We start from the raw sequence: 14,481 nt of genomic DNA, 5'->3' as shown, positions 1-14,481 counted from the left end.
GGGTTGCCGTGCGGCCTCGCCTCGGGCTCTGAAGCGGCACCTGCGGTGGGGCCGGGGGCAAGCTTCCAGTCCTCTACGAAGCTCTGTTGAACTGATTTTCCTCTCTGCTCCCTCCCTCCCTGCAGAGACTTACAGGTACAGGCAGAAGGACTGGTGCGGAGCATGAAGGAGAACCAGGTGGGGACCCTCCTGACTCCGAGGCCGGGCTACCCATGTCTGCTGCGAGGTGATCAGACCAAACACCCTGGGCCCGTGACCCCAGTGCCACCGTGCCCAGCATCCAGCAACCAGTGTGGTCTGGGCTCTCCTGTAGCGATCCTCTGGAGTCCATTGAAAAACATAGGGCCGCTTCTTAGGTTCACAATGCGGTCCTGCCATAAGTCAGCAGATGAAAATGACTTCTCGCTGGGGGAGACAGTTGAGAGACTGGGTTCCAGAGGGAGGCGGTTTGAGTGAGAATCCTGAATTCTCCGCCTATTAGCTGTGTGACATTAGATAAGGCCCTTAACCTCTATAGGCCTCAGTTTCTACATTGATGAGATGGGGGTAATAAAAGAGGCTACAGCACAGGCTTAGAGAGGCTTAAATGGAGTGTCAGATGTGCCTGGCACAGAAGTGTTACCCTCATGAAAGCCTATAGCCAATGACCTTGAGGTGACGATTGCTGATATTTTCATATTCATTTTAGTTCCTAGGTGGAAGTCCTGTATGAGACATGCTGGGGTCTCGGGCAGCGTGCAGGCTGGCCCAGGCTCTGAGACTGGCATGTGTGCTGGGGCCAGGGGCAAGCTTCCAGCCCTCAGCAAACCCATTCTCCTAGCAGCCCAAATGCTCTCTACGCATATGAGTTTGTAATAAGCCTCCTCCAATCGTTTGTGGCCTCCTTACGGGCAAGTACCAGATCAAGGCAAGCCTTGCTACCCCCAGGAACCAAGGCAAGATGTTATCGGGGCCAGCCATGCCTTCATTGCAGAGCTCAGGGATTAGAGCTAGATCATTCTAGGTGATACGGGAACAGTGACAGGTTCAGGCGCTATGCTACTAAGTGTTTGCCCTTACTGGGAGAATTCCAGAATTTCTAGAATACTCATAACATTCTGGAGAATGGCCAGGAGATCCTGAATCTAATCCCATAATTTTACATGTAGATGAAGAAACTGAAGTCCTAAGGGGTCAAGGGCCCTGCCCAAGTTCACACAGCTAGTTAGAGCTAAAATCTAAAGCGCAGTCTAAGGTTTCTCAAGTGTACCTCTTAAAAAACAAAATGAAAAGGATTTTTTTTTTTTGGTTTTGCAACCAATACATGCTCATTATAGAAAAATCAGAAAACAAAGATAAACAAAAAGAATACTAAAACCATCCTTCAACCTGATACCCCGAGATAATTGCTGTTAACAACTTGATGTATATTCCCTTCCGTATTTTTTGTAAGCACATATATCTGTATATATTTTATTAAATAGGGAGGTTACTAGATGTAGCTGCTTTTTATAACCTGCTTTTCTCGATGTAATATTTCCCATGACAATAATTACATTTTCCAGCGTTGTTTTAACAACTACATCTTATGAGTGTTCCACAATTTATACAGCAATCCCCTTATTTTATACATTTATGTTGTTTCCAATTTTTCACTCTTATCAACAAGGCTTCATCATTGCAGCTGAGTTCTTCATGTATCCTTGTTTCCTTAAAATATATGCTGAGGAAATGGAATTATTAGATCAAGAGGTACTCCCTTAAAAAATACTTTTTGATTCATTTTGCCAAATTGCCTTCTAGAGCAGTGATACAACTTTAGATTCCCACCATGTACTTCTTCATTGGAAACAAAATTCATAAACATGATTTTATGGGTGCGGGTAATAAAATGGACAGACTTGAAAAGGAAAAAGTTGGGGTGCCTGGGTGGCTCAGGCAGTTAAGTGTCTGACTTCGGCTCGGGTCATGATCTCACAGTTCGTGGATTTGAGCCCCGCGTCAGGCTCTGTGCTGACAGCCAGCTCAGAGCCTGGAGCCTGTTTTCAGATTCTGTGTCTCCCTCTCTCTCTGACCCTCCCCTACTCATGCGCTCTTGCGCGTGCTCTCTCTCTCTCTCTCTCTTTCAGAAATAAATAAAACAAAAAAGGAAAGGAAAAAGTTCTCTTGGTGCTAGGTCTTACCACTCTCTCCTTTTATGCTTTGTCCTTTTTTTCAGCAACTTGACTTTCAAAATGACTGGAAGCTCATCAATGTGTTTTTCAGTAACACAAGCCAGGGTCACCTCTGTCCCTTCGCCCAACAGGTAAGCCAGAGGCTGGGAGGCAGAGGATGGGGACAGCAGGGACAACCCTAAACCTGCCTAGTCTACACCTGTCAGCAGCTATTTCAGAGCTTGGGCAACAGACAGATAAAGAAATGGGTATTAGAGATCTGTGGGCCCAAGAGCCATATACAGGGGCAGTATTTTTAATGTACTGTCCTTCAAGGAAGGACATGTCCTTCAAGGAAGGGAAATTGAAGTGTAGAGAGGCTGAGTTAGTAATCACTCTGCGACTAAGGAAAATCAGCTTCCTAGTTAAAACTCGCTTCTTGTAGCTGTGCTTGTATGTAAGTGCTGAATTTGGGAAATAAAGCAGGATATGGATGCTCTTGTCACCTGGGGACCCATGGGCTCTAGTTATAAGGGGAAGCTAGTATTTACGGAGGTAAACCGCAACTTCCAGGCTCTTCAGCATTCCTGGGAACTGGGTGTGAAATGTGCGGCTGCGTCTATTATTAATGTAGGTGACTCTTTATGACTTAAGTCTTTACCGGAGATTAGTCCTGGCTAGGATCAGTTCAAAGTATAAGGGGTGACTTAGATACCCAGGCTGTGGTGACGTAAATGGCACACAGACTCCTCAGGAGCCTGAAGTCCTGGGCACGTAAGCCACTTTTGGCAGCACAGTTATCTGTCCACTGCGCATTCGGCGCCATCCAGGGCCCCCACCAGGCCACAGCACAGGCATGGGTGGGTGAAGTTTCTTGAGGTGCTGTCTTCTTTCCTGTGCTCCTCTCCCACAACATATGCTCCTGCCTTCCTCCAAATGCCCCATGCTCTCACTGATTCTTGCCCCACCATCAACCCCGGCCCCCCTTCCATTACCGATGTTGAGCCCTAGGAGATTGGTGAGCGAGGCCCACCTCCCCTGATCAGCTTTCATGGAACAATATTCCTGCAGATCTCCTGGGTTTGTAGCATATAGATCTTGAAAATTTATTTTTCTACTTTACTCTCTGTTTTCTCCAATGCCAAGTGAAGTTTACACTCCCTGTTTATTCTCTGCTCCCCTTTTGGGTCGTTCTACACACCAACATTTACTCATGAATTTATGCATTCATGCACTGAAGTGCTCAAGCAATTAAGCATTGCTGAATTCCTCTGTGTATCCATCCACCCATCCATCCATTCATCGGTTATCTATTGATACATAAATTCATCCTTCCTTCTTACATGCAGGCATCTGCTATGCTATTGTATTCATAACGAGTTTGTTTATGCTAGCATTTGTTTGATTTTTTTTTTTTAATGTTTGGATGCATTCACTGATGCTCACACTCATTCACAATTCCTTCCATACACTTTATCTCCTATTCAAGCATTATGGATTATTGCATTCTTTCGTGTATTAATGCCTTTAAGCATTCTTGCCTACACAACGCATTTCCATATGCATGTATCCATTATGTCTTATTTACTTTTATTTTTAGTTAGACAAACAAGGCACAAATGCTTTTGCCTTAAAAAAAAAAAAAACTAACACATTAAAGTCAAAGCTAAAATACTCCTTTGCCACCACCTTGACTAAGGTGTCTCTAAAGCAGGGCTTGACATAGGGGTCAAAGGACACAGGGATCCCCGGGTTCCCTATGGAAGAGGGATGCCCTGAATTGGGTACAGATGGGCAGCAGGGACCTTTCTAGGCAATTCCCAAGACTCTTCGGAAGGGAAGGTGTGATGCTGACTGTCATACTCCTGGAGAGACTCCCTTAGACTGCAGGAAATGAACAAAAGACTTTATTGCCGCCTAGAGTGACAGAGGGCTAGCCCAGCCTTGAGAGGACACCTTTGCATCAAAGCAGGGATGCAGGGTCGGAGCTGCCCTTCGAGCGCTGTTCCAGCTCGAGTGATTGGCAGCTGTCTCCAGAGTCCCTGCCTGTGTCCCCCCAGGAGACAGAACAGCTACTAGGCGGGCCTTCAGTGTCTTCCTGTCTGAGCTATGTCGCCTCAGGGGACAGCTGGTTTGCAGGCTGCTTAGGAGTTTGTCTTGTCGCAAAATTTATTATTAGTTTTTTTTTTTTTTACCCTGAAAAGGTAAACCAGGGTTGACTGTTGAGGTCCTTTTGTTTGCTTATATATTTTCATTACAAACAAACAATTGGGTGGGTAGGAGGTGTCTTTAAATATTCATAATAGGTGCTGGCTCAGCTTCTCTCCTTTGTACCCTTTTCTCCCCAGGGGGCCCATGTGGCAGGGGAGCATCTGATAAAAGTGTGCCATGCAGAAGTTTTGAGGCCCATCTGGGTCCTTAAATCCAGGGGTAATTGTGTTCCTCCTTGGGACCTGATTTTCTTCAGATAAAGTGATTTTTTTTTCTTTTTTTTTTTTTAAGATAGGCTTTGGGTTTTTTTTTTGGTTTTTTAAAAATATTTTATTAATTTTTGAGAGACAGACAGACAGACAGACAGCCAGCATGAGCAGACGAGGGTCAGAGAGAGAGGGAGACACAGAATCTGAAACAGGCTCCAGGCTCTGAGCTGTCAGCACAGAGCCTGACACGGGGCTCGAACCCTCGAAACGTGAGATCATGACCTGAGCCAAAGTTGGACGCTTAACCGACTGAGACACCCAGGCACCCCCAGAACTTCCCATTTTAGAGAGTCTGGTTTTTCTTGGTGGACGATGGGTAGGGAAGTCAGAGAATGGACAAAACCCTGGGACTAGACTTCCTCCCAGAGGCTGATGGAATCACTTTGATCTGAAGAAAGTCAGGTCCAAAGAGGGAGCACAATTATTCCTGGATTTAAGGACTTAGATAAGGGGGCGGGGAGAGAAGGGGGCAGGCCAGCAGGAGCCTGCACATCCTCGGCCCCACGTGCCCATCCCCACCTGCCCTCAGCACGTTTCTCCTCTCCCAGCACAGGCACGCGGTGGGAAGCCTGCACATGCTAGCTGGGGTGCTGGACTACCTGGACCAAGAGGTGAGACTTGCAGCTCCCCAGTGCCCAGGGACCACGGGCCCTGAGTTTCCCTTCCCCATGGATGCCTTGGACAGCCGGGAGGAAGTTGTCCTTCCAAGGGCTGATGGGGCAGATTCCAGCTTATTCTCCAGTGTTCTCCGCTAAGATACGGAGAAAGGATTCAGGGGTGAGTCCAAGACCCAAGGGAAAACCAAGGGTGTGGAGGAGCCAGTCTTCTTACCTTTTAAGGAAAACCCGGGTCAGGTATAGAGCTCTTCGCAATCCAAGAATAGTTCTGAGCAAGCCTTCTGGGGAGGAAGAAGGGATAGAGCACAGTTTCTCACTGGGGTCTCAGGGACACTCCTCTTTCCTGAGGCCTCTGAGTCTGAGACAGTGATGGCCAAGGGCCTTCCCTCTCTAGCCCGACGTGATGAGCAGGGGAGCTCTGGGAACCCAGGGGAGCTCTGTGACTCTCAGCCCAATGCTTTGATCCCCAGGGAGGCAGCTTTTCTGTCAGGGTTACAGTCCCGCTGCCACCAAGGTCCTACTCCCCTGTTGACACTGGTGGAGCGGTGCTCTGCCCCCATGAGGGGTGGTGAATGACACCTTTCCACAGTGGCAGTGCTGGCAGCTTTGGACAGATCCCAGCCAAGCACATCCCAAAGGAGGTGTTTAACCAAGGAGAGGACTGCCATGTTCAACCACACACCCAACAGGCTCAGACCAAGGGTTCCAGAGAAGCCCCTGGGCAGCAATGGTGGTGACCTTGCAAAGGCTCATTTTCTTCCTCGTATCTTCCTAGGTCCCCAAAGCATTTGTGAACCTGGTGGATCTCTCTGAGGTTCTGTTGGTTTCTCACTGGCACCAAGGGACTCATCTCAGGTATAAAGGGAAGTGAAATGAGACCAGCATTTGTTGATTGGCTGCCATGTGTCAGGCACGGCATGGGGCACCTTGTGTACATCAATCCCATGACAGCGACCCTCCCCTCATCCTCCCCAGTGTGTGCCTCCTTTCTTCTCCGGCACCTCTAAGACTTCCAACTTTTTCCATCCTCCCTAAGCAACTTCCAGGGACCCCCGGCCAGCTCCCTTCTTCCACCATGGGCAGCATGAATGGCCGGCATTGCACCCACACTCTCATTTCTGGCTTGTTTTGCCCGGCAGCCTCGCAGATGAGCCCTGCAGATACTCAGGGGAGACCTCGAAGCTTTCTGAGATTGTGACACAGTGGTCCCATCAGGTGAGCCCACCCTGGGAGACTGGCTGTTGGCCCATGGGGGCAGGTGATCCCGAGGAGAACAGGGATGGTAGGAAAGAAGAAGGAGCAAGCTTGTTAATATCGAACCTCTTCCACTGAATTGAGGACTAAGAGTCAGGGACCAAAGAGAGCTACCCTTCGTTCACTTCCTGGCGATACTTTGGTATTTTGCACAGTGGGGACTAAATACTGGTGGGAGCAAAGGACAGTGGTGGAACCTAAAGTGACAGATGAAGGGGTGTCTGGGTGTCTCAGTGTGTCAGATTCCTGACTCTTGATTTTGATCATGATCTCATGGTTCATGAGTTCAGGCTCGTGTTGGGCTCTGCGCTGACAGCACAGAGTTTGCTTGGGATTCTGTCTCTCTCTCTCAATCTCGCTCTCTCTGCCCCTCCCCAGCTCATACCCTCTCTCAAAATAAATAAATAAACTTAAAAATCAGGAAGAACTTTGCAAATTCCTTCTGAAATGCTTTCTGTTGTCATCACTGCTTGTACCATGCATGTGACTGGTGAGCTGCTGTTGCCCGGGGTGGGCTTGCTCCCCAGACCACAGTGCATGGGCAAGGCAGGACTCCTGAGGATGAACATTCTAGTTTAGAGAAGAGACCCAAGGGAGTGTGGATGGCTAGGGGGTGCCATCATCCCTTTCAGCAAACAGCTCAAAGCACAAGTTCCTCCTGATGTGTGTTAACCCGATAATTTTTTAAAAAATGTTTTTTTAACTTTGTTCATTTTGAGAGGATGGGGAGGAGCAAAGGGAGAGAGTGGGTAAGAGACAGAATCCCAAGCAGGCTCTGTGCAGTCAATGCAGAGCTGGACGCGGGGCTCAAACTCACAAACCATAAGATCATGACCTGAGCCAAAACCAAGAGTTGGACGCTTAACATACTGAGCCACCCAGGCACCCCTAACATGATTTTTATTTAAGAAGAAAGTCATCTATGAAGTTATATACGGCACTTCTCACTTTGGAAATGACATTTGTGGAATAGTTAATGGCACATTAATCCCTCTACAGAACCCAGCCCTTGAGGAGAACGTGGGGGTCCTAGCTCGTCCTGGGCTGGTGTGTACTTCTTGAGCTCCCAGAGAATATACTTCAGGTCCATCTCTGGTAGTATGTGATGCTGAGTCCTCAGAGGAAAATGAAAACCTGATGTAGCTCATCAGAGGGCCATGAAGTATGAGATGGGATGGGGGGGGGGCTTCCAAATAGCATTTCATTCAGAAGGGCACAGATGGGTGATTCTGCCCCAGGAGCGGCTCTGAACTGTCTGGTGGGAGGATGGGGCAGGCTGGGCCTTGCTCGGGCTCAGTTTCCACACGCCTCTGCTCCCTCCTTCAGGAAAGCTGGGAACAGCTCCTGGCCTCCAGCAAGTACAACAAGCAGGAGTCCTTCGCAGTGGTCTTCCAGCCTTTTTCCTACAAGACCCCAGCCTTGGTGAGTGAGAGGGGCTGTGAGGAGGTGGGACCAGCTTTCCCCCTTTCCTCCCTTGCCTCCACAGAAGCCACAGGCCAGCTGGGCTTCCACAAGCCTAGCATAAGCAGTCCTGGGGGAGAAACGCTGCCGTATTCTCTTCTACTTTCTTTTGCCATGGGGTTGAGTAGACCCATGAGGCAGGTTCTTAGAGGCACAAGAGCCCAAAGGTAGAACATGGACTCCATCCAGACAGGCCCTGACTCTGGGATGGGCCAGCTGTGTGACCTTGGGTGAGTTGTTTGCACTCTATGTGCCTTGGCTCTTCATCTGTGAGTTCAAGGCCATTACTAACGTCCTCTCCCTCTAGGGTGATTGTCAGGATTGCATGAGCAAATACATGTATGGAGCTCGGAGCAGCACCTGTGTCTGGGAAGCCCTCAGTTCCTCCGAGCTACTGTGACTGTTCAGGATAGAATTTCAGGGCAGCACACCATGTTCGTCCCCCTGCACACTCTACATCCATCCCTGGAAGGGAGGGGCTTGGAGTTGCCCCCACCCATCCCCCAGGTCACTGGGCAAATGCCTCTTGCCCCACGAGGGCTGCCCAGACCATGAGCACTACGGGGGGTTCGTGCATGCCCAGCAAGGTCCCTCTAAGGCTTTAGCATTGTGCATCTGGGATGGTTCTCCCTCCAGGCTCCTGGGTCCTGCCTTTTGGAGTCATTGTCTCTTCCCTCCAGGGCTTCAGTGATGTTCAAATAGTGGTTTAAAAGGAAAAGGAGAAATATTCATTCCCATCCCCCCACCCCACTCAGAACACACGCAATTCACTTCCCCGTCACCTGCTCTTTCTGCTGTTTAGCTGAGTATGTATAACCTTATGATAATGAAGAGCAACCAGACATCTGACCTGGCCCTGCAGACCCTCACCTCTGAGCCTGACCCCAGACATGGTCCTTTAAGTGCCCACCAATAATGGTGGCACTGGGACTTAGAGAGTCTGGTCAGGGCCACCCCATCTCTACCAGGGAGGTCCAAAGTGTGCAGCAGGTCACCATTCTTAGGGGCAAACACAGGTTTTTATTTGGTTCTATTTCAGGGGGATCAACCACTCCAGGATCCCCGCACACTCGCCTTGAATCTCTGGAACAGCATGGTGAGTGGCTGGGGGTGCTGGGGGCTGCTGTGCCAGCTGGGGCTTTGGCACGCAGGAAGGGAGGCAGGACCCCCACCTCCACACCCACTGTGCCCACTGCTCAGGCAGAGGGGCTGCGGGATGCCTGCAGGACCCCAGGATGATGACTCTGGGCCGCCAGGACCCTTGGGACACCTGGTGACAGCCCAGGTCTGACCTCCTGGGAGTTTCACCTTCTCGTCCCAGGGCTGGGGTACCACTGTCCTGCTCTTCCCAGAGGCACGGGCATCTCCTCAGAGTCTGCACAGGCCACTTCGCTTGGGAACTGGGTTTGCATAGCAGCTCCAGCCCAGATTTCCCTCACCATTGTGTGGCTCAAAGGCACAGGGTGATGCCTGTGATGAGCATGAACTGTAAATGATGAAGACCTGGGTTCAGTTCCTAATTCCACCCTTCACGAGCTGTGTGAATATAAGGTCTCAGCTCTTCTTCTACAAAACCCTTATCATAACCCCTGATCCAACACATGTCCTGTGTATGGCTTACTCCTGGCCCTCAGTGAGGACTCACTCACCATGTGTTGGCCCTTCTTACTATGTGACAGGCTTTCCCCAGACTATGAAAGCCCCCCAGGGCCAGCTGGGCTCAGTCAGTGGATGGGATATAACCTCAAAACTGTGAACATTTCCAGGGCACCATACGGAGACCCGATTTTGCCACTTTTCCTCCATCCAAGTTGCCCTATTTTTAGTATTCCAGTGATAGGAACTTGGTTTTCTTTGTCCTTGGTTAGAAAAATTCCTCCCATTTCCTCAGTTGATATGCTGTGCTGAGACCATGAGCAGCTGCATTCATTAGCCCACATACTCACACATGTTACCCAGGAGCAAGGAGGGTAGGCAAGGTCCCCAGATGGCCCATGGCAAGAATCCCACTCTCTTACGGAGAAGGCAGTGGTTTCTTTTCTGATTTCTTTGAATAAGGACCCTTTAGTGGGCATGACCCTTGGGCAGGATATTTCCCCCAGGAAACCACTTTGCTGCTGATCTCCTATGAAGGGCAGAGAATAGGAATGTGACCCTTCCTGCAGGGGCTACCCTCCCTCCACCCTCTCACTGAGGGAGGACTGATTCCAGCTCAGCCAAACCTCCTCCTCCTCCTCCTCCTCCTCCTCCTCCTATGTCAACTCACTCCCAAGCAACACAAGGGCACCTACAACGTGCCCCGCCCTAGGCTGGGTCCTAGGAAGATACAGGACACACACCAAATGACCACTGTCCTCATTGAACCTAGGGTGCATCTGGAAAGGTCAGGCAACCCAGAAGAACTAGAATGACCTTGACCTCAGCCAATAGTGACGTGCTGGACTGTGTACCCAATAATGACATGAGCAAGAGGTCAGGAGCACCCTATGAGATGGGATTCTAAATGGCTTTGTAAGATGTGTCAGAGGAGGTCAAGGTGGGCATTCCCAGGCAAGAGGACTTTTGTGAGCAAAGGGCATGGAGAAAAGGAGCCAAGGCATTAGCAAGAGGCAGTAGGAGGCTGGTCTGATAAGAGAGGAAACATGCAGATAAGGAGTCCCCGAGAATGAATGAAGTACCTTGAATGCCAGAACGAACAGATCCAGGGAAAAGGCTCCTCTCACTCCTCTCTCTTGCTCTTCTTGCTCTCTCTCCCCAACACCCTCCCTCCCACTCTTCCCCCTCCTTCTCTCTCTCTGCCCCTTCATCTTGCTATTGATTGTCATTGGTGGCAGCGGCAACAGTGATAATTGCCTTTATTGAGCCTGAGTGTCGTCCTGCACATAGACACAGGCACCTGGCACCACAGTGTCCTACAACCCACTTGAGGGTGAGGATGAGGATGAGACCGAGCAGGTACACATATGGAAACAGACTCAAGGCCAAAGGACTATGCCATAGTAGGTGTCACAGGGCTCAGAGGAGGGAGGAGGCAGCTTTCCTGGGTGGGCAGTTACCTCCACTCTCTCCTGTCCACCCAACTACCAGTCATTTCCCGATGAGCGTTCTCGAGGTCCCTGTGCCCTGGCCAGCAGAGAAAGAGGGGCTTCCCTGGGTGTGTTGGTCTCCTGATTTCCTCATGGCTGGAAACGTCAGACCATCCGTGGCTCTCAGAGTGCACATAGCTGTGAGAGTGGATGGACAGCTCCTGCAGGCATGGTTCAGTCCATAAGAAATTAGGAGTTGAACAGGTCTAGGCAAAGGGTACTGGGTAAAGAGCCAGAAACCCTGAGTTCTGGCTACACCTGTGTTTTTGGTTGTATTTTGAGGTGAGTTGTGAGCTGGGTGGTCTTTCTAGGCCTCTATTTTCCCTCTGATGACCCTCAGTTAGCCTCAGAGGGCTTAGGCAAGATACACAAGTGATTCACCCTTGGGTTCACTTTTGTGTCTTCCTAGGGACGCAAGGAGGGCAGGCATGTCTCTGCCTTTATCTCCTTGAGTCTCTGCTGTGTGGGGCTTAACTTGAGACCACAGAGATGAAAGCCAGGTATGTCCATCCAAGCCCACATTCACAGACACGGAGGGCCTTGAATAAGGGCCACTTTTCTACGTGGGGAGCAGAAAGGGCCCCACACAATCACTGTGACCACAGGGGCTCAAGTTCTACCCCTTTTCTCCCCCACCCTGTCCCCGGACATCCCAGTGGAGGCGGCTGTGCAGGCCACCCCCATGTCTGCTCTCCCTGGCCAGGCCCGAGGATACACATAAGCTCTGAGGAGGGCCAGCAAAGGAAAGTTCCAGATACCGGCAAGAGAGCAGCCCTGCTTCTGAAGCAACCCTGGCACTGCCCTAGCATAATCCCCAGACGGCAGCTGAGCTCCTGGCACGAAGCTGGAGGGTTTTGTACTGAAGACGTAATTCATTCCCTTGGTCCTTTCTGCCACCATCACCGCCTCCTCAGTGATTTCTGATGATTCTTACGCAACACTAGTTCTGAAGAAACCGACCTTTGGGGAACTCCATTCCCAGATCCTTCCAGCAGACCCCCACAGCATGCCAAGCCCTGCAATTCCCTCAGGAATTGCTCAGCGGAGTGGGAATTCTCCTGGGAGAGAATGTCTGACGTCATCTCTCCCACATTCCAGTTAATTCCAGTGTGGCAGGGAAGCTATGGAGAAGAGATGTGGGTGATTCCAGGACTGAGATGTGGAACAAGGGTACAGAGACCAGCCCCGCTGCCCCTGGAGTGCACATGAACTTGTGCATGGCACAGGGGTCAGGTGGAGGGACAGTGGGAGGGGATGTTTGGCCTGGCTGCCTCATTCTCCGGCTGTCTGAGCACAGAGGAGCGTAGAGGGTCCAGGCAGGTGTAAGGGGCATTAGGGGAGCGGGAAGGATGTAGGTGACTGATAAAGAGACATTTGGGGAAAGGCTCTTAAAGGAAAGTGTTTATTCAAGCCTATGAATCTCCCGTCTTTAAGGTCCTTTAAAAAAAATGGACTCTGCTACATCCATTCTACCAGAATTATTAAAGAGTGGCTCTCTCAGAGCTTCTTTCCAGACTCTATATTGATTATATTCTTGAGAGATCAGAGAAGAGAAGAAGGGAGGCCAGATTGACACCAGGCCACCAAACACTCCCTTTCAGAGCTGACTTGAATGTTAAGGGCGGGACCTCCCATTTTCAGGAGTGCCCAGAAGCAGAATAAATCTGAAAGAAGGTAGGGACCCCAGTTTTTCCTCCGGCCTTCGAGCTAAAAGGTTGCCACCCTTTTTCCAAAAGGTTAATTACACTCTCTTATCTGACTTTGTCCATTTGGGTGAAGAGCTAATCCCTGGAAGGGTAAAGTTCTTTCCTCACTTCTTGTTTATGGCAAGATGTTGGGATAAGATATTGCTGAAGAATCTAAAATCCTCATGTAGGATGGCAGAGCCTGTGACTGAGCCAGACAGGGTGCTCTGTCCCACAGCCCCCTGCCTTTTGTGCCCCCTTTTAAGTCATTGGAAGGGAGGTGAGGAACAGAGGTGTCCCAAGAGTCTAGTACCTGTGGTCAGTAGGGCTGAACATGAGGTTCCCAAATGGGAGAAAATAGGGGTGCAAAAGGAAATCTGTTCTTCTCTCAAAGCTGTGGCATCATTCAAGTGTTTATTTATGTATAATAAACATTTAAAAATAACAAAAGGAACTTTTTAAAAAATGTTTACTTATTTTGAGAGAGATGGAGAGAGAGACAGAGACAGGGAGAGACAGAGGGTACATGAGCCTGAGAGAGGCAGAGAGCAAGGGAGAGAGAATCCCAACAATGCTCCATGCTGTCAGCATAGAGCCCAACATGGAGCTCGATCTCATAAATTGTGAGATTGTGACCGGAACCAAAATCAAGAGTCGGTCGCCAACTGAGTAAGCCACCCAGGTGCCCCAACCCAACAAAAGGAACTTAAAAAAAAAAAAAAAAAAAAAAGCTCTCCCTCATTGAATCCTTCAACTGCCTTCATTTTCCCATGTGCTCTTCAGCACTTTCACCTGGGTTTATCATCTGCTGGGGCCCTTGTTGACACACTGTCTACCTTTTGATGGCTCCGTTCCACAGGCTTCGGTTATCATTTAAGTAATTTCCTAGACCCGCACTGGCTCCACCATTGCTCATTCCTGAACCCCGAGATGCTCAGGTTGTTTGGGAGTGGGGGGCTGTGCTGTGCCCTGTGTCTCTTCCTCTGGATTCAAGACCTGAGACTTGAACCAGAAGCCATAGCTTGTGTCACTCAGCCACGTAAGCAGTGTTCAGGTAACAGAGGCTCTTTCTAGCCTCCTGGACGGGAGCTTACACCCACAGGAGGAAGGGGAGCTGTGGGGAGAGGATGCATGCTTACACGAGAGCCTCGTGTTTGCCCTTCCTTCCCATCCCTGCTCTCCTCTCTGAGGGTCCAAGTCCCAGCTCAGCGTGTCTGGCACTCTGTGTCTCTTTCAGTAACGTGAGGAGGGGTGGGCTGAGAATCACCGAATCCTCTCCTGCCGGGGAGGCATGGGCCTCACCGGGGGCTTGCACTGGGGTCTCCTGCGGGGCTTGTTCAAATGCATAGTGCTGGTTCCTCAGGAAACTAACAATAGAACTCCCCTATGACCCAGCAATAGCACTGCTAGGAATTTACCCAAGGGATACAGAAATGCTGATGCATAGGAGCACATGGACCCCAGTGTTCATAGCAGCACTCTCAACAATAGCCAAAAAATGGAAAGAGCCTAAGTGTCCATCAACGGACGAATAGATCAAGAAGATGTGGTTTATCTATACAATGGAAACAACATGGCGATGAGAAACCATGAAATCTGGCCATGTGTAGCAACATGGATGGACCTTGAGGGTGTTATGCTGAGCGAAATAAGTCAGGCAGAGAAGGACAAATATATGTTTGCACATATAGGAGGATTAGGAGGAACTTAACTGAGGACCATGGGGGGAGAAGAAGGGGGGAAACATGGTGGGGGAAAGGGAGAGA

The 14,481-nt window shown here is 49.9% G+C and overlaps 1 protein-coding gene across 1 annotated transcript in view; it reads left to right on the top strand.

Moving 5' to 3' along the window:
- The window catches only part of PLB1 (phospholipase B1), a 123,896-nt gene that overhangs the window by 31,700 nt on the left and 77,715 nt on the right, over positions 1 to 14,481 (top strand). Inside the window, exons 8-14 of the mRNA XM_077774045.1 lie at positions 126 to 177; positions 2,198 to 2,284; positions 5,161 to 5,223; positions 6,005 to 6,084; positions 6,369 to 6,444; positions 7,810 to 7,905; positions 8,984 to 9,040. Coding sequence (XP_077630171.1) covers positions 126 to 177; positions 2,198 to 2,284; positions 5,161 to 5,223; positions 6,005 to 6,084; positions 6,369 to 6,444; positions 7,810 to 7,905; positions 8,984 to 9,040 — 511 coding nt within the window. The remainder of the gene's footprint in view (positions 1 to 125; positions 178 to 2,197; positions 2,285 to 5,160; positions 5,224 to 6,004; positions 6,085 to 6,368; positions 6,445 to 7,809; positions 7,906 to 8,983; positions 9,041 to 14,481) is intronic.

This window comes from Crocuta crocuta, unplaced genomic scaffold, assembly GCF_008692635.1.
Source record: "Crocuta crocuta isolate KB4526 unplaced genomic scaffold, BGI_CrCroc_1.0 scaffold246, whole genome shotgun sequence".
In the NCBI taxonomy this organism is placed as follows: Eukaryota; Metazoa; Chordata; class Mammalia; order Carnivora; family Hyaenidae; genus Crocuta; species Crocuta crocuta.
The sequence above is the reverse complement of the archived record's forward strand: the minus strand, read 5'-3'. Positions and strand labels throughout refer to the sequence as shown.